This window comes from Bubalus kerabau, chromosome 11 (genome assembly GCF_029407905.1).
Source record: "Bubalus kerabau isolate K-KA32 ecotype Philippines breed swamp buffalo chromosome 11, PCC_UOA_SB_1v2, whole genome shotgun sequence".
In the NCBI taxonomy this organism is placed as follows: domain Eukaryota; kingdom Metazoa; phylum Chordata; class Mammalia; order Artiodactyla; family Bovidae; genus Bubalus; species Bubalus kerabau.
In genome coordinates, this window is record NC_073634.1 from 71,735,451 (window position 1) to 71,759,022 (window position 23,572).

Below are 23,572 nucleotides of genomic sequence, written 5' to 3' on the forward strand. Positions count from 1 at the left end.
TTCCTTTATAGTTTATCATGTGCTATTGAATATAGTTCTCTGTGCTATACAGGAGGACCTTGTTTATCCAGTCTATATATAAAAGCTTATATATGCTAACCCTGCCCTCCCACTCCATCCCTCCCCCAACCCCATCCCCCTTGGCGACCACCAGTCTGCTTTCTGTGTCTGTTAGTCTATTTATGTTTCCTTGATAAGGTTCATTTGTGTCACATCTGTAATCCAAAAAGACACGAGCACCCGAGTGTTCATGGGCAGCACTGTTTACCATAGCCAACACCTGGAAGCAACCTAAATGTCCACTGGTAGAGGAACTGATAAAGGAGATGTGGCACGTGTATACAATGGAACACTGCTCAGCCGTAAAGAAGAACGCAGTCATGTCACTTGCAGCAACACGGCTGCAACTAGAGATTATCCTACTGAGGGAAGTAAGTCAGAAAGAGAAAGACATAACATATGACATCACTTACACGTGGAATCTAAAATACGACACGTGAGGATAGAAGATGTTTTAAATATCACTCTGGCACTTGACATCCCTCTCAGCTCAGGATTAACCTGCAGAAAGGATTGTGCCACAGGCGCTTTAATGAATGGGCAAGAACGGTCAGTGACAAGCATGTCGTTGAGGGAGTGATTATTTGTGCTTCCTGGGGTGGGAGAAATGCCCCCGTGGGTCTTATTTACATAAGCAAGTGCTTTATAAACCCCTTCTTTATAGTTCATGTAAGACATCATAGATGAGATTCCTGCCAGGCCGTAAAGATGGTCAGTATTTAGGTCAGGCTTGTAAGGATTTCTCCCAGTTTTTCAACCCACAGCCATCATCACTCCCTGTGTCGCCTGCAGCACTAAATTTGCCCTTGGCGGAGGCGGGCATCCTGCCCCCACCTAGTTCAGTGGCCATGACGTCGGGTAAGCTGGGTCTGCTTTTGACATAAAAGAGCCTCTTTCATTGAAAGTCAGCCAGCAGCCCCCATGGAGTCCTGGGAGATAAAAGTCCTTTAAAGTTATTTACTCCAACCCTATACCTACATATTCAGCAGCTGACCTAGTTTTGAGAGAGCTGGAGGGTATCTGGGTGTCACCTTATTTACAGAGCGGATAGAAAATGCCCTAAGCTCTGGGCCCTGCCTGCACATGGTATCTGGGGAGATCTAGCCGGCACCTCGGAGGCAAAGAGAGAGGAACAAATTCTTCTCTGTCAAGCGCTAGAGGATTCTTGCTAATGTCACCTTTGGGGAATGAATGACAGGGCTTAAGGGACGCAACTCTGAAACTATTTCTAGCCAGAAAATCCAGTTTAGCACCTTTTGACCTGTTCATTAGGGGAGGTGTTTGTAGGATAGCCTTGGTGGAGAGTGTATGACAGGCTTCTGGCGGGCACCTCCTCCCCTCTCCTTCCTTCATCCTTCTCTAGACAGAGCTGGGTTTCGAAGCCTCCTTCCACGAACGACCCTCTGCCCTTGTAGGTCCTAGTAAAGGACACGGCAGAGCCTACCCGCCTTGGTTTTAGTCACCTTGACTGAGTTCCTTTAGTTCCTCGAACCTCAGTTTCACCTTCAGTTAAAATAGGTTGGTAGTATCACCTGCTTCAGGTTTGTCCTGAGTACTTGGTGAGTGACATTTTTAGGACAGAGCCTGACACAGTAAATGCTACACAACTGTTAGCTATGGCTGCTGTTCTGAGCGGCTCTGTGCAGTGTGCGAACTGTTCACCTCTTCAAGTCGGTCCCTTTCCCTGGCTTCCCACAGCCATTTCCATCTTGGCTCCCCCAAGGTCACCTTGGCCTGAGAAGAACCCAGAGGGAGATTTGGGGAAGCTTCAAACCCTGGTGAACACACTCCTTGTGAGGGCGACGGTAGGGTTGGCCATCCCAGCTCTTGGAAGCCAAGTCCCAGGAGGTACCCAGGAGACCCTCCGGGGCCGCTGCGTTGGAGAGGGAGAGGGGCCAGCCCTCTAGCAGGGAGCCCTGACGCCCAGGCTCCTCAGCCTGATGGGAGCCTCGGCGTCTCAAGCAGGTTCTGGTTTCTGACCTCACCTCTGAGATCCTAGGATCTCTACCCAGAATCGCCCAGCGTGGCTTCCATGCCTGCCCCAGGTCCCACCTCCAGCCACGTAATAAAGGGAGTTTGCACAGAGGCCTCGCAAAGCTAGATTTCTAGCCTTCCAAGCTGGTGATGACCTGGTTAAAAGTAGTTTCCTGGCTGTGTTGTTTGCATGGCTCTGTGTTCAGACCCATGTTTGAGATGGGGCTTTTGGGTGGATGAGCCCTCCCAAGCCCCAGGCAACATCAGCAACCTGTCCCTTTCATCACAGGCAGACAGGAAGGAGGTGCAGTCAGAGACCCCATTTCTGCCACAGGAAGGAAGAAGCTGAACATAAATTAGCTGAGTGTAAATTGTAAAATAGTAAATTTTCTCCTCATTAGCATTCTGTCCCCAAAAGGAATAATAGTAACCAAAGCAATGCTGACAATAATAATGGGTTACTTTCGCCTTATGTTTTGCCCAGCACTTTTTCCTGTCTTATTTCTGAGACTTAATTCAGATCTGTAAAATCGTGTGGGGTAAAGGTTCATCTTGCCCCTGGGGTGGAGGGAGAAACCTACCATAAGAGGTTGAAGGGATGTGGTAGCAGAACCAGGCTCGGGGCCGGCTCGCCTGACTCCTGTTCTCTTATGGCATCCTCGGGACCATTGAGGGGAATTGCAGGATCTTCTCTGGTGCTGTGCATCCCTTTCTTTGCCCACCTCCACCTTTCCACACCTCAGAACTCTCTGCTGCATTTCTGTCTGGGTGAAATTGGGTTGAAATGTACAAGGGGCCCCTTGAAGGAGAGAGATGTCACAAAAGCCTAATATGTAGAGTGAGCACCTTTCCTTTTATTTCATTCTTCCCTCCTTTATCTTTCTTTACCCCCTTCCTTTTATTCCATGATTGTTCCTGGGTCACAATTTGGTAGATTGCAAACTCAACCCATGGGCATATATTGTCACCAACAATGGAGGATGGCTCCTCCATCCATGGGATTTTCCAGGCAAGAATACTGGAGTGGGTTGCCATTTCCTTCTCCAGGGATCTTCCTGACTCAGATCGAACCTGGGTCTCCCTCATTGCAGATAGACTCTTTACCATCTTTACCAGGCAAGCCCTGTTTCACCCAAAGGGGAGATTTAAGGCAGCGTCACTAGGCGGGTGTTGTGTGGCTCCTGGAAGGTCTCTGCTCACATTTCTGTTTCTCGTGTCCCTGGAGGCATGTTCACATGTGGCCCCTGCCACACACTGTGGTTCAGTCCTGCCCCTTGAAAACTGCTTCCTTCCAAAGCTACTCCTTGAGGCTAATGAGACTTCTGATGATGCCTCAAGATATTTCCTGGCTCTGTATAGGTGAAGAGGGAGACCTCTTCTGTCACTGGGGAAATCCAAATCTTGTTTTTAACATTTTGGTTTTTTTCCTGCTTCTAGTGACCGTGAGGCTCTATCTCTGTCCTGCTATGGCCACGCTGTTGGGCTACCCCAGGAGAAGTGGCCTCCTCTTCCCTCACACCCCTGTCCTGGGACATAGCTGCAGTGTCAGTCACCTGTCAGACCTCAGTCTTTTGAGATCCCACGACGACTCAGCTGTCCACTCCAGAGACAATGAGTTTCAGCGTCTGGTTCTGTTCCACTGGGGGCCTCCCTTCCTGAGCCTACTTCCGGTCCTCTCTCCCAGGTGTAGGCCCTCTCCTTGGTCCCTCCTGAATACTGGTTCCATCTCTTCACGCCTGCTGTCCTCCTGTGCCAGCTTCCTGGTGATGGGGCACAGCCACCCGCTTTGCACCACCATGCAGTCCGCCAAATCCTCTTCCTCCCGAGCCGCGGGTGGTTACTTGGCTCCCTCTGCACTTGATCTCTTGCTCCCTGGGTTCCAGAGCTGGAAGGGACCGAGGCTTCTTGTGTTCCCATGTCTGCTTACTGTTCCACCTTAGGACTCAAAGAAGATGCAGGGATCAATGCTGCAGCTAAGACCTGCTCTCTCTCTGTCTTCCTGCTGACCAGCAACTGGGAGGTGTTCTTCAAGCAAACAACCAGTGACCTGAGATGCTGATATCCATAAAGGAGCTCTGGGTTTGGTCTTTGGCGGTAGATGTATAAGGTGTGGGGTAGGAAGCAGACACATAGCATTAGAACTCACCCACCCTGGCACGTGCAGGGGGACCAGACCTTCTTGCCCAGTCACACTGATTTATACTTCCCTGGCATCTCCCTATCACGCTAATTAGCAAGCAAGTTAATCTCCATATAAGGCTCAAATTGCATGAGATTTTTTTTTTCCTATTACAGAAACAAAAGTTGGGCTTCTGTCCATTCTGTTAATCACATTATATTTCACAGTTGGAGTTTTCAGGCAATTATAATAATTATCAGAACTTGTCTTCTACCAGAAGGCTCATAGCACCTCCCAAAGCTGTGATGTGCTGAGTGTGTATTTTGGGGCAGTGGTGGGGAGGAGAGATTTAGGCTATGGTGGCTCTGGTCAGAGACCAAATGAGACTGAATCCAGCAACAGAGGGGCTCTTGATGTGGGGCCAGGCCATCAGACCTCCCAGCAGCTCAGAGAAGCCACAGCAGACCCCATCCCTTGGCACCTGGCTCTTGAGGGAGTGGGGGTAAGAAAGAAAGTGGGGAGAAGAGACAGAAGGAGGTAGAATAGAAAAGTAAACTCATCCTACTGAATGATCTGCTACCTCATTTGGTCTGAGAAATTGCCCTTTCCTCCTCTATTATATGTCCATTCCATCTACCAAATTCTCTAAGAGTGACTTTCATATAATTAATACTAACCATTAAACTACAACATTGAAGGAGCAATTGCCTAATTCTGAGGAAAATTTAAATTTATTACCAGCACCCGAGATAAAATGAATTCTAAAGAGAAGAGAAAACCGTGCAGAAGATAAATAGAAAGCCAAGTGGGATATTGACTTGATCCTTCTCCAGTGCAGGGTAATTTGGCTTCTAAAGTGAGTTAGATCATAATAAATTAAATTTAGATTTCTGCACATCAGTTAAATAACTCCCCAGACAGAATTCCAGTGAGAGGGAAAGGTGATAATACATGGTGGAAATATTAAAATGGAGATCTTATCTAATAATCCATAATTGATGTGCTGTCCCCAGATGAGGGGGAAGGATTTTGCAGCTCTTGCCTGTGTCGTGAACCCAGGTGGGGTGAACGAGGGCTGGCTTGTCCCTGCCTCTTTGTTTGAGCTGACCCTGCACACTGTGGGGAGTCTGTTACTGGCAGTCACTCTCTCACAGACCCAGTCTGGCTAAGTAGGACTTACCTAGCAGTGTTGGTCTGATGTGGGATCATGCTATCCTCTCTTGACTGGCCCTCTGGAAATGCAAGGTCACTCCCTGGATAGGTTGACAGCAGAATAGTACAGAGGTGGGCAGATTTTCCTGTATTCTTGTGACTGCCTAGCAGGGGGAGCAAAGAGGCCCCGTGAATGAGTGACACATCTGGTGATGGGGAAGGAACACCTGTTTTGAGGTCAGAAGTCTTGGGTTAGAGTCTCAGTTGTGAGCTCCTATCTATGTGGTCTCAAGAAAGTTCTTTTGCTATCGTGAGCCTCAGTTTTCCAATCTGCAAAATGGGAACAACCTAACTGGCCTTGTGGGGCCAAGTAGGGATAATATAAATGAGACGTTCTTGTGAAAACGCTATGAAGATTGTAAGCATTTGTTTGACTTTCAATCATTAATATATATATTTTTTGTTTCTAGAAAGTCTGTTTGATTCTTTTTCCAAGAACTTTTGTTCTTTGCTAGTTTTTCATTCCACATTTCAAGCTGCATATGTTTTATTCTGTTACTGTAATTTCTGTGTTTGAATTTCTTGGTGGATCAGAATATGTTCTTTATAGTTTCCACTGACTCTCCCTTATAGTGACTTGTTTCCTTGTGTGTATGATCATTTTTTATTGTGAATTCATCTTTTGGTGAGCTACGTGGGAATCCTGGGAGCTGCCTTGGGACTGCTTTCCTCCAGATAAGGTTTATGTTTGCCTTTGCCATGAGCCAGCTCACAGCTAACCTGGGACCATTTAGTCCCTGTTCTTGTCCTTAACTGGGCTTCCCTGATGGCTCATCAGGTAGAGAATCTGCCCGCAGTGCAGGAGACACAGGAGATGCGGATTTGATCCCTGGGTCAGGAAAATCCCCTGGAAGACGAATGGCAATCCACCCAGTATTCTTGCCTAAAATCCCACAGACAGAGTAGCCTGGTGGGCTACCAGTCCATGGGATCACAGAGTCAGACCTGACTGAACGACCAAGCCTTAATTATGGAAGACTCAGGTTCAGTGTCTCCATCTTTTAGGAGGTGGGCTTTACTTTCTCGATGACCATTACCCCTGGGGCAGCCTCACATGTTATCTTTACTTACTATCATCTATCCCACCTCTGGCTTCACCACCCTATATTATCCCTGGCCTCATCCCTCATCTCATGGTGAAGATTTTCCTTCTAGAAAGTCCAGCAATGCATTAAAAACCACATTTGTTTTTAATTATGCAAGATGTGGCTGTAGTTTAGCATGGAAGTCCTGGCATCTGGTCTGCCATGGTGCTGGAAGCAGACAGCTGCAGTGGGTGAAAGGCAGGGGCAGTGCCCGGGGTGGTGCTAGGAAGCAGAGGCTGCAGTTCTGGAAGTAGCCTGGGTACAGGGAGGTACGGGAACTCCAGACTGCATGGCTGGCCGAGAAGCTGGGTCTGTAGGCTTTGAGACACACTTCTCAGTTGTGTGAACTTGGGCAACTTATTCATCCTCCCTGTGCCTGTGTCCTCACTGGGAGACTGGGGATGCAATTTTCTGTGGAATATTGGGCTTGTAAGGATTAGACATCATTTGGGGGACCCCTCCCTCTAGGGTTCTGACAGGGGAGCTGGGATGGGTAGTTTTATGTGTTCAGAAAGTAGTGGGCATTATCAGAGGAACAGCACTTTAACAGAGCAGCTTCCATCTGCATATGAAAGCTAGACTCTGTCGTGAGCAATGCCTCTCTCCTTGTTCCACACATATGGAAGGCTTTCCAGGGTATTTGAATTCCTTGATGAATCCCACCCGACTTCACTTAGTCGTGTTCTCTTGATCCTTTGGTAGATCTTTGCACTCCTCTGGGTCATTTTTTCTGAGATACAAGTCACGTAATGGGGGGCTGGAAGACCTGGAGGACACAATAGTTGTCATTCAATATGTCAAGGACATGAGAAAGGAAGGTCAGATTTGCATCAAATATCCCTGGGGATAAAAACCAGCTCCCAAAGGGAGATATTACAAGAAGACAAATTCTGGTTCAAAATTAGAAGAAAACTTCTAGAAGTTATATATAGTCCTTTGAAGCTTGGAGTGGGCATCTTGGGGGCCTCTGTGTTCCTAACTGGATGAATGTGCATTGGATCCAGCAGAATGTTACACTGGAGTTTCACACATTGGTTGGATAGATGAATTATATCGTCTTTATTTTTTTTGTTTTTTTTGTTTTGGATGTAGACCATTTTAAAAGCCTTTATTGAGTTTGTTACACTATTGCTTCTGTTTTATGCTTTGGATTTTTGGCCATGAGGCATATGCGATCTTAGCTTCTGGACCAGGGATCAACCCACACCCCTTGACTGGAACATGAACCCTTAACCACTGAACCACCAGGGAAGTCCCTGTACTGTCTTTAAATGATCAGTTCTATCATTTTTTTCAATGATGACCTTCTCTGTGCTGTTCTATCACATTCCCATCATCCTGCAGGAATCTGCCTGCAGCCCTCCCCCTTTTCTTGGCCTGGGCTGTTAGGACCAAGACCACTGTTGGGAGGAGAACAGCTGCCCAGATAGGGGAGTGAGGAGCAGGCAGGGGGAGGTTAAGAGGGGTGTACAGATGTCTTTGCTTGGAGGAAGATCTCTAAGAAAAGAAAGAACTGGACCTAGAAAAATGGTGGGAAACACATAGACAGTCTTTGAAGACCCAAGAAAATGGCAGTGAAGATGAAGCCAGGCAGAGTCACCTAATGGCTGAACACATGGAACTGAAGCCAGGCTACCCTGGGGTTCAAATCTTGGCTCTAACACCTCCTATCTGTGTGACACTGGGTAAGTTACTCAATCTCTCTGTGCCTCAGTTTTCCCAGTTACAAGATGGGGACAGTCCTATTGATTCCATTACAGTAAGTATTGTGGATTTCCTGGGTGGCGTAGTGGTAAAGAACCTGCCTGTCAGTGCAGGAGACTTAAGAGACATGGATTCAATCCCTGGGTCAGGAATATCCCTGGAGGAGGGCACGGCAACCCAATCCAGTATTCTTGCCTGGAGAATCCCATGGGCAGAGGAGCTTGGCGGCTACAGTCCATAGGGTTGCAGAGTCAGACAGGACTAAAACAATGCACACATCAAGTGAGGGTTAAATGTAAATGTTTAGGACACATGGTGGATGCCCCTCAAGGCGTTAGCTGTTACAGGGTGACTCTGAGATGCTCCTTGAGGATCAGGTGCAGTTCAGAGTAGGATGGAAGCCTTAGCAAGGGCTAGAGATTTTCCCATTTGAAGAAGAAGAGAATGAGAGCAATAAGAGAAAACTAGCAGTGCCAAGCTGCAGGAACAAGGGGAAGGAGACAAAACCATTAGTGGAACAGAGGCAGCCTCAGAACCTAACAGAAGGGAAGGCTACCCCCGTGATTCCTGAGCCAGATAATCAGCTGGAAAACAGAGTGAGAGAAAATAGGCCAGGGAAGGATGGAGGGAAGGGGTTCCAGATTTCTCACAGAAGCCTGGTGGGAGGAAAGACATGAAGCAGCTTAACAGATGTGCTTTTGAGCTTTTGATTTTGGTGCCAAGTTATTTAAGCACTGGTCTTGGCCAGGGGGTTGGCTGGCTTAGTCAGAAATTTTCTGTTTAAAAGATGATCTTTGTTTCTGTTTGTGGCTTTATACCCCTCTTTGGAAACACGCCCACTCTGGACTGAATAAATTTTGGTCAGAAAGTTGAGTGAGGGCAGCCTGGGGGTAGCCACGTGGGAGTGGGTGCAGTTCTGGGGTTGGCCCTCTGGGGGCTCCTGTGTCCTTGTTTGGAGCAGCAGCATTCTACTTCCTGGGCTGGGAAGGCTTGTTAAGGTGAAAATGCGTGTTCGGAAGCTTTCTGGGCATTCACATGAGCCCAGGAACCAAGGAGCCCAATGCATGGGTACAATGTACATGCTCTGGGCCCTTAGACACCAGACGTGGGACTTATGGATTGAAGAGCTTGGAAATCAGCCCCAAAACAGGCCTATGACGTCACTGCCCCTTCAGAAGTCCACTCTATTCCGAGGACAAGTAGGGCAAAAGGGGCTGGGGTCCTTTCTCTGGGCATGTCCTCCACCCTACTCCTCAGAGGGGGTCTTTCTCTGCTCACTCACCCTCAGTAGAGGACAACCTTTGTTCTGTCCATGATGCTGGGATGCTCTGAGGAGACTCTGTCGGGGGTTCCTTCACTTACCAGCTGTCAAGCATGGATGAGCCACCTTACCTCTCTAAGCTGACCCCTCCTCCTCCAAATGGGGGATTCTGCCATGCACCTGCAAGGTACTTTGTAAAACAGAAATTGCTACTCAACTGGTAGTGTTGTCTTAAACATAGCTTCACCATTACTTAATGCATCCAGACTTCACTATAGGAATACCAAGGTCCCAGGACAGGGAGATCCCCACAGTGGATCCAGTGCAGGGAAGTGTGAACCCGCTCCATGCCCGTGACTATCTGAGGGAGTGGTCCCCTGCAAGGCCACCTCGACTGACTGTTCAGACAGTTTCTCTTGCCAGCCTGGCTGCTGCTCTGGTTCTAGGATTTCTGGAAGCCAGCTCAGTTCTCATGGCACCATCTCCAAGGATACCAAGGGTGCTTAGCTGCCCTAGGGTGGCGATTGCTGAACAACACCCCCGGCCTTGTGCCCTCTTGGCCTTGAGCCTGGTCTGGTGTGAGTAGAGAGTGGGTGTGGGGATGAAGCCAAGGTTGGTCGAGTGCTGTCTCTGTAGGTCAAGTGTCATCTCTCCAGCCCCCGTGCCTCCCCAAAGAGCCTGCCTCACCACCAACTTCTCCAGCCAATGGGTAGAACCATCCACCTGGACCCCAGCAGGCTTCCCTTCCCACCAGGCTCAAGGGCTAAGGTCACCTCTCAGCTGGTCTCCTTGCAGAGCTCTCTTCCCTCCCCTCCCTCCTAAACATGTAGCCAGACACTTTCCCCCGACCTGCTTCATACAGGACCATCTATGTTCCAGAATGTTCTTTCACTCATGCTCTCTTTGCATTCTCAGCTCTGGCTTCCCCAGTCCTGAGCTAGCCATTCCCCGATGGCTCTAAGCTGTCGTGTCTCTTATCTGGATTTTCACTGCACACACTTCCCTTCCCATCTCCCCTTCAGCAAAGCAAAATCCCAGCTCATCCTTCAAGCCCTAACTCATTTGATGTTTTTCTGGGAGGCTGTTCCTATTCCTGTCCCTCCTCTGTTATAAACATCTTCATGTAACGTTGCAACCCGCTGGAGGGCAGGGGACTGCCGTCTCCGCATCTCCTCCTCCCTGGCACACTGCACTCAGTTCAGTTTAGTCGTTCAGTCATGTCCGACTCTTTGCAACCCCATGAATCGCAGCACGCCAGGCCTCCTTGTCCATCACCAACTCCCGGAGTTCACTCAAACTCACGTCCATCGAGTTGGTGATGCCATCCAGCCATCTCATCCTCTGTTGTCCCCTTCTCCTCCTGTCCCCAATCCCTCCCAGCATCAGAGTCTTTTCCAATAAGTCAACTCTTCGCGTGAGGTGGCCAAAGTACTGGAGTTTCAGCTTCAGCATCATTCCTTCCAAAGAACACCCAGGGGTGATCTCCTCTAGAATGGACTGGTTGGATCTCCTTGCAGTCCAAGGGACTCTCAAGAGTCTTCTCCAACACCACAGTTCAAAAGCATCAAATCTTCAGTGCTCAGCCTTCTTCATAGTCCAACTCTCGCATCCATACATGACTACTGGAAAAACCATAGCCTTGATTAGACAGACCTTTGTTGACAAAGTAATGTCTCTGCTTTTGAGTATGCTATCTAGGTTGGTCATAACTTTTCTTCCAAAGAGTAAGTGTCTTTTAATTTCATGGCTGCAGTCACCATCTGCAGTGATTTTGGAGCCCCAAAAATAAAGTCTGACACTGTTTCCGCTGTTTCCCCATCTATTTCCCATGAAGTGATGGGACCAGATGCCATGATCTTAGTTTTCTGAATGTTGAGCTTTAAGCCAACTTTTTCACTCTCCTCTTTCACTTTTATCAAGAGGCTTTTTAGCCTCTTCACTTTCTGCACTGTAGGGGCCCACAAATTATTTTGAGATTTGCAGTAAATTCAGCTGGGCATGAGCCAGCTGCATGGCCCTTCCTGCAAGAGTGGGATGTCAGGGTAGCCCTGAGGTCATGTTCCAAGCACAGATGACAGCTGTCAGGCTATGGCATGGCACAGCCCAGGCTGGGGTTTCAACTCCCCCCCTCAGTGTCCCCATGTAGCAGCAATATCACAGGACATTAATAAAATCAATTATTGGATAAAAATCACTGGTTTCCAATGCTTCATTTTGTGCTATTAGCAGGAGAATGCTGTTTCAAAAGAAGATAACAGAGAGAGTGTGAAAGGGAGAGATCAATTACCTGATAAGCTGGAGGGGTGCCTGAGATGAATGTGCATGTGGGCACGAGTGGCCCCCCTCTACCTGCCAAGTGTGGGCTGAGCGCCTGCACTGCTGTCTGCGGTGCCTGCCCTGGGCTCTCCTGTTAGGTGCCTGGAGGACAGAAGGGCATCCTGGGAGTGATGGGATGGGTGGTACCCAGGCAGCTTCAGATACGTGCACAGGGCCAGGGGTCAGTAACACATGAATGAACATCTCATCCTTGGTGACTGTGCCAGCCCCAGGGCTCCAGTCCTCATGGTCCATGTCAGGGCCTGGTCAATAGTTTTTTCCAGATGCAGTGTTCTTTTGGCTTTCTTGAACCTAAAAGGTCTGAGCTTTGCTGATACAGACTGCCTCTCCCCTAGTAGGGGCAGTACTAGCATCCACTGGGCAGTGACTATCAAGGGAAGCGCCCAGCTTGCAGAGGTCCTGAAGCCCAGACCCCTTACTGGCTGTGAGGAATCTCTGGTGGCTGCAGAGCTGGGTGGGCAGGGCAGAGGCGGCAGGCCGGGGTCTGGGCAGGAATCGGCCTCCCCCTGTGTGAATCTCCTTGCCTCCTCTGCACTGGAGGGTCCAAGAGTCAGAGCTCTGCTTGGGCTTGCTCTGCCACCATCCACTGGAGGACCTCAGACAAGCCAGTAACCTTTCTGAAACTTTGTCTTCCCTACCCTGCAGAGGGTCTTGGTGAGAATGAATCAAGATGATGAATGCATTTTGATATTTGGCAAAACTAATACAATTATGTAAAGTTTAAAAATAAAATAAAATTTAAAAAAAAGGAAATAAAAAAAACAAAAACAATAACAACAACAACAACAAAAAAGATGAATGCAGAAATCGCTTTACACATTCTAAAGTGCTGTCTCCTCATATGATGAGGGTTGTTACTTGCTCCCCCTTGGAGGCTTCTTAAAAATAACTATAGATTCCTGGGTTGCAGAAGGAAATGGCAACCCACTCCAGTATTCTTGCCTAGAGAATCCTGTGGACAGAGGAGCCTGGTTAGCTGCTGTTCATAGGGTCGCATAGAATCAGACACGACTAAAGTGACTTAGCATGCCTGCATGCATTGGAGAAGGAAATGGCAACCCACTTCAGTATTCTTGCCTGGAGAATCCCAGGGACGGAAGAGCCTGGTGGGCTGCCGTCTATGGGGTCGCACAGAGTCGGACACAACTGAAACGACTTAGCAGCAGCAGCAGCAGCCTGGGTTGGAGAAAGGAAGGAACGCACAAGGTGTCTGTCCAGCAGGTATCACCCCCCCGTTATAGATGGATCGCTTGCTTTCCATTGCTGCCCTTCTTTGGCAGAGCAGGGAATGGCAGTCATTGTGTACCTACTATGTGTCAGCCATTGTGCCGGCACTTTCCATCACGTGTCTAAAATTACCCCAGAGAGGTGGCCTCTGGGGTTAGTATTCTAGAATCCAAGTCCCAGCCCTGTTGCTTCCTAATTGTGGTATCTTGAGCAAGGTGCTTGGACTGTTGAGACGGCCTTGTCTGCGTATTGGGAATACGAGCAACATCCATTTCCTAAAATTATGAGAATTACATGATATAAGTGTGTATAGGTCCTAACCCAGTGCCTGGTATATGAGTACAGTACTCATTAAATGGTAGCTGCCATTGTCGTCATCATCATTTATTATTACTGCTGATGGTTTTATTAATGTCCTACATCTGCCCCATCTTTGCATTGAACCTTGCTGGCACATGCTTGGTCTCTGGGCACTGACAGAGGGAGCTGAGAGGGCCCGGAGCTGTCCTCACCGACTTCCCCTTCATGTCCCATAGATTTCGGATGGTGATTGGGATGACCTATGGGACCAGTTTGATGAGCGGCGGTATCTGAATGCCAAGAAGTGGCGTGTCGGCGACGATCCCTATAAGCTGTATGCTTTCAACCAGCGGGAGAGTGAGCGGATCGCCAGCAACCGGGTGGTCCCAGATACTCGTCTTTTCAGGTACTTCCTCCCGACCCCTCCCCACAGTCATGAGGGGTAAGTTCAGTGCTGGAAAAATGGGTGTGGAGTGTTAGTCATGAGTGGGAGTCCCAGCGGTTCTTAATCCAGGCATCTCCTAATAATTACTTGGGGAACTTTTAAAAAATGCTGATGCCAGCCTCCAACCAGCTGAAGCATCACTTCTCTGAGCTCCCCAAGTGATGCCAGTGAGCAGCCAGGATTGAGAATCGCCACCACAGGTAAGTGTTTCTTGAACTTAAATAATCTGAGGTTCTTGTCACACTGATTCAGCAGGTCTGTGGTGGGGCCTGAGAGTCTCCATTCCTGTCAGACTCCCAGGTTCTGCTGATGGATGGTCCAGGGCTCACATCGAATAGCAAAGGCTTAGAACAATAGTTCTCAAAATGTGGTTTCCCAGACCAGGAGACCAGCATCAGCATTACCAGTTAGAACTGCAGGTTCCAAGCTTCCCCCCATAACTACTGATTGAGGTGCTCCAGGAGACCAGGATCTACATCGCCAGTTAGAACTGCAGATTCTAAGCTTCCCCCCAGAACTACTGAGTGAGGTGCTCTGGGGTGGGGCCTGGTGACCTGTGTCTCAGCATGCACTGCCAGTGATTCTGATGCCTGCGTAAATTTGTAAACCACAGAGCATCAGCTGGCACTGCAGCTTTCTTTTGTGGATCAGATAAAGTCCATGGTTGGTGGGTGGGTCCAGCTTAGAGGCCCTGGGTTTGAGTAGACAGTAGGCCCTGGAATAAAGATGCTTACCTGCCTACACTCTGCAGCCCTCTGCCTCTGTCCAGGAGACAGGCTTTGTCTCAGTTTGTTTGGAGACCTCTGGCTTCTCTGGTTCCTTCTTGCCCCCTCCTCTCAGTTTCTTCAACCACAAGGGTCAATATGCTGCCATCCTGTTGGCAACTGGCATCACCTTTGCCAAGAAGCTCCTACTATAGCTCTTGGCCCACCCTGGGGACCCGACTCCATAGACACAATTTAACCTCTTCCTTTTCCCATCATGCCTTGCAGCTAAGGTTAAACTAGTTATAACACCAGTTGCCCTCTAGGGGGAGAAATCTGTGATGTGTGATAGGAATTCAATAAATGTTAGCTGAGCAGATGAAAGGGAGAGTAAGCCTGGAAAGACAATTGACTGCTCTCTTCCCATCTGCCTTACGAGTAAACAGGACAAAAGGAGCTAGAGGAAGTCCCCTTCTCCATATCCTCCCATCCTCATGGGCTTCAGATAAGGAATCAGGAGAATAGCCTCCATTAAAGGGAAAAAGGCCTTTTCCCTTAAAGAATTCTCATTACTGAAAAGAGAAGAGTGAAGAAACAGCATGTGGGAGGGGGCTGAGCTTATTAAATTTGCTTCCAATTTCCCTACCACAGTAATTGCATTGTGAGTTATAGGATGCATTAGGACAGTGCCTGAGACCCAGAACTATTAGCTGAGCATTAGCGCAGGTGCTGCTGAGAGGGTGGGCACTGGGGGACATGGCCTAGGAATCCACAGTTGCACAGGTGGAGTGAGGAGGGGAGAAAAGAGGAAGGCTGTGAGGGTTTCACCAACAGCCCGCTGTGCTGGCTGAAAAGCCAGTGCACTGAGGGATGGAACCCCTGAGAAACTGGTCATATTGGGGCATCATGTGATAGAAGCCTCAGAGGGGCAGGGGGCTTGATCCTCTGTGTGAAGTTGATCAGACTCACCATCTTTCTCTTGGTCCTTTTTCCCATGGAGTCCATAGTATTTTATGGGAGGCAGTGGGGTTTACCCGTAGCCTGGAATGACTGAGTTGAAGAGTAAGAAATAAGACTAGGGAAGGTTTTGAACTCCCCATTCCAGGGTTTATGGGAGTCTTAGAGTCCATGGGGTAGGTCGTGAGGATAGTTTAGAAATGAGTGACTACAGTTTCCAGTGAATCTATTCATTCACCCTATGAGGTTATCAACCTTTCCCTGCCCACCCCACTCCTTATGTAACACTTGACATTTTCACAATCTTGAGACAGAAAGCTGCTGTCTTGGGTCTTCAGTCATGTCTTTGCTGCTGCTCCATCTCCTCAGCCCCGATTCAAGTCCAGTGAGAGGAGTTGAGCAAGGTGACCAGCAATGGCCTTCCACCCATCCCTGCCCCGTCTTAGGTTTGTCGTCTCATCTGTGCTTGAACCAGGTAACCTTGAAGCTTTCTCACTCCCCGAGTGCCACACAGTTGTGATGGGTTCGTTCTTCCATGGTTGACCTTCTCTTTTTCATATATAAATACATACATACACTCTGCTCTCCCACCCGCCTTGGTCTCATGTGAAGACTACACGGGTGCTTCATCAGAGCATCCAAATTTTCCCCTAAGGCCCATAGTTCTGTTAACGTGGATGAGAGCCTTAATTTCTAGTGGTCACAAGGATGAATAGATGTGGCTGCCTGTGTTGGGGATGGGGTGGGGGTGGAGTGCCGTAAATAACTATTTCAACGTGAGGAAGAGACAGTGTCTAGCTGGGGTGAGTCTGAGAAGATTTCCCAGGGGAGTTCCACTATTTATAAAGCATTGACTGGTCCAGCAAATAGTCCCCGTTTCTCAGGCCAGGCGCTCCCACCCATCACCACATTCTGGTGACAACAGCTGGATTTGCCATCATCCAAGTAGCACATAAAACGTCTGGCAGACAGGAAGCCATTAAGTGGAGGCACACCCCTCGAGAAGGGGGAAAATATTTTGATAAAGCACATGTATATTTTTGCTGTTGCCTGGCAATGCTTACTATGGGGTTGCTTTGATTGCAGGGGAGCAGGTGGCAGGGTGGATGCACCCAGAAGCTATGGGCTGGTGGGGGGTGGTGTTGGTGAGAGCTGGGAAGCCTCGTTAGTTCACCTCCCCCTGGCCAGGCTGGGTCTGAGTGTTCCACTCGGCATATCCTCCTGGGCTCTGTCCAGTGCGGTGCTAAGTGGTTCGAACAGTGGGATGCCTATTGCTTGCCTGGAGGGAAAATTCCACACTTCGATACATCTCACCGGGAAGACATTTTTCCTTTGCTCTTTTCCATCCTGGGAAATGAAGGGGCTGTGGCCCTGTCTAGGATTGCATTTCTCCTTCCTTGTATTTACTCGGTTGGAATGGCTGTCGAAGATGATCATAATTTCTCTCCTTGTACTCGTCACTGAGTGGTAATAGGATAAAAATCTTTGTGGTTGGAATGGCTAAGCATAAAAAATGTTCATATTCCCTCAGAGTCAAGGCGATTCCACTAGCTCAGCACAGAATTGGTGAGTCCACATCAAGGTGGAGGGAGGGGAGGGGAAACCCATCACAGACACTTAGCTTTGCAAACAGGCTCGCCCATCCACTGCATTCTGGCCCCTCCTGTGCACCATTTTTCAGCACAGGAGTTTGTGAGCCTGGTGACAGAGGTTCTGAGAGCGCTTCACTCCAGAGCACTTCAGAGTTTCAAAGAGCTTTGAGGGGAATAGTGGGAGGAGTTTCCCAATAGCCTGGAATCTCAGCAGGAGAATTGTGTCTGCTGCCCTGAGGACCACCTGCAGGGCCGGGAAGGGGTTCTCACCAGGGTCCGGGGGAAGAAAGACCACAGAGGCTGAGACAGCAGGTGTCTCTGTGCCAGGATTCCTTCCACTCTGGTCGCATGTCTCTTGCCTGCTGACCCTGCAGGCTCTTCCCTCACCCCCTCCCCCCAATCCTGTCTGCTCTGTGAGTTTCAGACAGATTTCCCTTATAGTTAATTCAGTAAACATTGGACCACTTTCACTTTCACACTGGCCCTATCTTTTCATTGTAGCAACCCTGAGAGATGCCCTAGGCAATACATCCTTGGGCAGCACAATATTCTGAGAGCCCCTGCTGGTGGGGAGACCAAGCTCATTCTGAATTGGGAGCCTGCCCAAGGAGGTGGAGTGCAGTGTGGGATCTTGGCTCTGAGGCTCTGACATCTTCAGGGTAGGGTGTTGGTTCTTAGACCTCGGAGTTTACTCGGAGGTGAGATGGGAGAGATGTGTGAATTCCAGTCACATTTTGCAAGACAGTTTGTTCATTCTCGTGCTGTATAGTATTCCTTTGGAGGAAAATGTTACAATTTGTATATCTAGTCTACTGTTAATACTTATTTAGGGTTTTTCCAGTGTGAAATTCTTCTGATAGAGCGCCTATGAGTAACCTTTTATTTATCTCCTGGCGAACAGGCATATAGGTTCCTGTAGGGTGTGTCCCTGGCAGCTTTTCTAGATATTGTCAAACATCTAAGGAAGTGGTCATACCATTTCCACCCCACTGGCAATGCAAGAATTCCAGCGGCTCCGCAGCTTTGTTGCCAGTCGTTTGCTATTGTCTGTCTCTTTCATGTTAGCCTTTCTAGAGCCTGAGCAGTGGTGTATCACTGTGGTTTAAGTCTGCCTTTCCCTGCTAATCAGTGAAGTGGAGTACCTCTTCCTAAGCATATTAGCTACTTGTATACTTGATCAAGGGTCTTGCTCCTCCCCTGTTCATCTTGCTATGTCCTTTGCCCAGGAACCAAACACGAAGCCTGGCTCTTAGTCCGTCCTCAGTCATCTGCTCCTCTTCTGATTAGTTTCTGGCATTTTGTCCTGTATCTGGGCAGCGTGATAAAATGGGGGAAACGGCTGGACTGAGCATGAGAAGAGCAGAGTTTCGTCTAAGTTACTTCCCAACTCCTCAGCTCTCTGGGTATGTTTCTTCACCTGTAAGAAGTAAGAGAGCTTCCCAGGTGATGCAGTGTGAATCTGCCTGTTGATGCAGGAGACATGGGTTTGATTCCTGGATCAGGAAGATCTCCTGGAGAAGGAAGTGGCAACCCACTCCAGTATTCTTGCCTGGAAAATCCCATGGACAGAGGAGCCTGGCGGACTACAGTCCATGGGGTTACAAATAGTTGGACATGACTGAACAACTGAGTGCAAACACACACACACACACACACACACACACACACACACACAAGAAGTAAGAAGTAGCTCAGAGACTGTGAATAAGGTTACCTCTAGCTCTGCTGCTGGTGGAAGATACTCTGCCAGTACATGCCAGAAGTGACTTAGAAAGTGGTTCAGGATGGAGGCAATTTCCAGATGCAGGACTCCCTCTGTCTTAGCAGCACCTCCCTACTCCTCAAAGCCCTGGATTAATCCTTCTTCTCACACACAGGAGGCAAGGGTCCCACAGAACCCGTAGAACCATCCTTTTAATTTGCTGCCATGGCCATTTCCATGCATGACCTCCCCCTCCCTCTCATGCCTTCCCCTCAGTGGAGGTGACCAGACTCCCTCCCAACTGGAGATCCAAATGTAAGCTGGTTTAACACAGTCTTTGCACTTATTTGAACATCTCAGGACCTCTTAAACACAATGACAACAAAACTGTTTGCCCCTGGAGTTGACATGTCACGTGGATGGCAACTTGACTGCAAACTGCAAACTGGCCTGCCCACGTTTTTCAGTCTAAGTATAGGAAGTTGGAACATGTGGCTTCTTTCCCTTTAAGACCCAGGATGCTGGCATGTGCAGTTACCATTACCCACTAACACTTTGAAGAACACTTGTGGTGTGATGCCCCTAATGCAGAGAGAAACAAGGCTGGCAGGACTGGCTCGATGAGGTCCAGGGGATCTCAGGACACCTGCCGCAATTTCTCAGTGAAAGGCTGAACCTTGTGGTGAGTCCCTCAGATTAGGATAATCACATCTTATATTTATAGGAGACTTTCCTAAGCCCTCTCACATCTCCTGCCCTTGATGTCCTCAGTACCCTCTGGGTGAAGGGGCCATTGTGATTTCTCAGTGGATGAAAGAGAGGCCCAGGCAAGGCTACTGGTTGGCTAAGTGGCAGGTAGGTTTCCTCACCATGTGAACTTGGAGAGAGAGCATCTTTGCCACTTACCAGCTGATCCTGGTGTGAGTTACTCAACTCCTAAGCCTCAGTTTCCTCATCTTTAAAATGGGAATAATAATGGTACCCAGGGTTGCTGTGGGAGTAAGCAAATCCATCCATGTCAAATGCAGAGCCTGGTCTTTAACCCCTCATAAGCTTGTGGTGACTGTTAGCTGTGGTCGTGAGCAAACTGGTATTAGTCTGAGGACCAGCATTAGCACTCAGACCCTGGGGTCTTTTCACTGCTTTGCAGCTGTGGGCAAAAGCAGGTCCAGGAGGTGGGAGAGGGTGACTGAAACCAGGAGAAAGGGGCGACGTGGGTAAGTTTGGAGAGGTCCTGGCTTGGCACCTGCCCCCAACGATGTTCTCCAAGAGCTAGGTAGGCAGGGGTGGAGGGGACGGGGGCAGGGAAGTTGTGCAGAGAGCATCCTGCCTCAGCCTTGGCTCTCAGCACCCAACACTTCACTTGCCTGAATGTCAGACTTACTTTGAAAATGAGAACGTTGAAACAAGCCATGAGGCAATCACAATGCCGCATCTGGTAAAATTTGCACTTTTCAGATCCTAGGGATAGATGCCAAGGCCAGCAGAGGGAGTGATTTCAGGGCTGGGGGCCAGGAAGTACAAAATGTGTTTGACAAGAGCTGAAAAGAGCAGAGAGGAGATGACAGCTGTGGGTGGGAGAAGCCGTGGGAAGGAGGCCACCCGTGTGGTCCTGGTGACAGACAGTGGGATGAAGTGACATGAGCCCTGGGCCCCAGGGTGCCAGGAGAACTCACTGAGGAATGTGTGATGTGACAGAAGAAGGGCTCTGCTGGGGGACCTGTGGAATCATGTAGCAGCCGGGCTTCCATCTGGGCTGGCGAGGGGCACAATCAGCAGAGGCCCCTTGCGGAGTCCTGGGTGTCCTGGACGCAGTAAGAGGAGCCACTTACGTTGGACTGAAGCAGATTATATCCAACAGCTCTCACCTCCTGCGCTCACCTCACCCTCCCAGTGACCCTGAAGCCAGCCCATCAGGCATCGTTACCTCTGTTCTCTGGTTTTCCCGCTTCTCCCTGTCCCTGCTTGATTCATTAAGTAGACACTTCCTTTTTTCCCTTGCCGCAAGCCTTGCTGAGCCTGCCTCTCAAGACACCAAGTACCCAGTCTGCTTTCATGTCTCCGTCTCAGGGCAAGCCCACTGCCCACCCTGTAACTCAAGCCTTTGGTGGCCCCCCTCCTCGCCCACCCTTGATTTGTTGAGTCTAACTCCTGGATAGCTCTTGGCTTCTGACTTTGCTCCCTGCTCATTGCTGCCCCTCTACCTGGGTGACAGCAGAAGCCCCCAGCCACCCTCCCACTGGGCTGTGGTCCCACACCCGTCCACCCTCCACGCCTCCTCCATGGACAGCATCCCAGAGGCGGATGCATGGAGCCCCATCCAAAGCCCTGCCCTGCTGCCAGCTCACCCAGCCCCTGAAGCCACGCCCACCACAGCCAGGCCCAGGCTTGCAGCTGCCTGACTGTGCACGAGGGTTCATGCCTTCTCACCTTCTCATCCTCACAGCCCTCTCTGCTTGGGATGCTCTCTCACCTTTCAGGAACCCGGGTGGGTGGGGTCTCCACTCCAGGGAGACATTGTGCCCCCTCAGGCCAAGTAGGGCAGCACCTCCCACTCCCATGCTCACCTCTGAGCAGCACCCGTTACCCCATTTTCAAGCTCTCCCTCTCCCCTCCTTGAACGACCTGGGCAGACGTGCTGGCTTATCTTTGCACCCCCCTCCAGAGCCCCGCAGAGAACCTGGCACTCAGATGCTTCATCAGTCTCAACTGAAGACTGATGGATTCAAAGAACACCCCACTGGATTCATTCTCAAACCATCTGAAAACATCAGGGTTTGCAAGTGCAGGCGTGGGAATGAATCCTCAGAGCACAGGGAGAAAATCAAATCACGGGAAATTTAAAACCACCTTCACTCAACAAAGAATTCTCTGTGTTAGCACATAAATCCAGGACCATAATCAGCCAACATTTATTGATCAAACTATTCCCCTGACACGTGGTAGGCACCTTATATATGTTCTTTCAGTTAAGCCTCACAACAACTTTGCTATGATCCGGGGTTTAGAGAGGAGGAAAGTGACTGCAGTCAGTTGACGATCTGGCCCATGGGAACATCAAGCAGTAGAAACGTGGCCACTACCCATGGAGAAGATGGCACAGCTGTGCAGAAGTGGGAGGGAGGCCAGGGAGCCCGTGAAAAGTGCAATGGAGGCACTGACCTAGGCTGAACGTTGCACAAATAGAGGCAGCTGTATAAAGGATGATGGCTGGATAGGGAGGCATGTGGAGATCATGGTGCGGTTATGACCAAGGAGTGGACTGGGTTAGTAGGGCTAGAAGGCTCAGGTGAGGGAACTATCAGGCAGGGCTAACACAATGGTGGGGGCTTTGGGATGCAGCCAAGGTTTAGCTTAGATAACTACCAAAGGTAGGGAGACTTAGATATGTGAAGCAGGATGTTAGGAAGATTAATATGGAAGGTTGGGGGGAAGGAATGAGATGAGGTGCAGTCAGAAGGCTGTTGCAGTCCCACAGACCATGGGGTTGGGCCGGGCTTGGGCACAGGGAAGTGAGAATAAAGGGATGGAGGTAAAAGTTGGTGCATGACTAACTTGGGGATGGACCAACCGTCTAGAAGGGTGTGGGCAGGCATGAGAAGTCTTGGCTTTTTACCTCCTCAGCTCAGACCTTCCACAAGGCCACCACTGTGAATTCCCTGGAGAATAAGAGATGCTTGGCCTTCAAGCAGATCATTCCAGATCTCAGTGTGCTGGGTCTGACCACATCCCTGGAGTCACTAGGGTATCTTCCCTCAACTGTTTCAGTTAGAGGAACATTTCCCCCTTCAGGTAAAGGGAAGGAATGACTCTTCTCTGATCCTTTAGCTGAAATGTCTAATAAATACCAGGAAATAGCTCAGAAAGATCAAGGGGGGACATCCTTCCTTCTGGACAGCCAGACTTGTGATTTTCCATCTTTCCAGTACCTTCCAGTGTGCAGACTTCAAGAACAAAGACAGAGAGAAAGGTCAATATGAACCAAAGGTTTTCAAGTGAGTGAGCTGGCTGACCATCAAGGGGCATTCTAGTGGAGCATGAGAGCTCAGAGTTGGGAGCCAGGCCATCTGGTGTGACATCGAGATGTGGCTGCTTACTGACTGTGACCTCACAGTCTTCTCCATGATGGTCTCAGAGCACCTTCCTCAGGGAATGATTGTGCAGATTTAAAGCTCTTGGAAGAATACCTGAGACATAGGGTTTCGTCACTGTTATCTATTATTACTACTGTGTAATGTGATTCAAGCAGGACTAAAATAAGACTTGGAGAAGCCCTAGTCTCAGACACTGAGGAATCTTTTTCAGGAAACATTTCAAAAATAAGCCTTGGCCCACCTCCACACTTCCGGGTCCTGGCTAGACTCTGCACTTGTCTTTTGAGAACATGCTCCCCTGCGCACACACATGCACATATGCGGGCACCCAGTTACCATCTGGGTGGTGCTTGGTACCAACTGACATGGGGCCTGGCAGCATCCCAAGAGAAGCCTCTTTGCAGCTTCCTGAGAACAGCCGATCTCCTTGAGAAAACGGTGCGGCTACTTCCCTGTGGTTTCCACCAGACCTCAGTGTTCCACTCCCTTCAAAGGGTCCGCTCAACAAAAGGCCAAAATTAGTTGTCTAGGAAAACACAGTGGTGCGGAGTGGAGCCGTGGTCATTTCTGGGAGGTCTAAATGCGACAGAGGTGTCCGCATTCTGCAGGTCAGGTGTGTGTCTTGAGCCCAGATAGCACGTGATTGCTTGGGTGGCAGCAGTGTGTGAGGAGATAAACTGGGGCTGTGCTGTGTGGTGCTCAGTCATTTAGTCATGTCCCACTCTTTGCAACCCCATGGACTGTAGCCAGCCAGGCTCTTTTGTCCATGGGGATTCTCCAGGCAAGAATACTGGAGTGG

The 23,572-nt window shown here is 49.3% G+C and overlaps 1 protein-coding gene across 2 annotated transcripts in view; it reads left to right on the forward strand.

Annotated features, from left to right (window-relative positions):
- GALNT14 (polypeptide N-acetylgalactosaminyltransferase 14) overlaps positions 1-23,572 on the forward strand; it is a 216,842-nt gene that overhangs the window by 126,984 nt on the left and 66,286 nt on the right. For both annotated transcript variants that reach the window (XM_055540587.1, XM_055540588.1), the window contains exon 2: positions 13,516-13,685. In XM_055540587.1, coding sequence (XP_055396562.1) covers positions 13,516-13,685 — 170 coding nt within the window. The remainder of the gene's footprint in view (positions 1-13,515; positions 13,686-23,572) is intronic.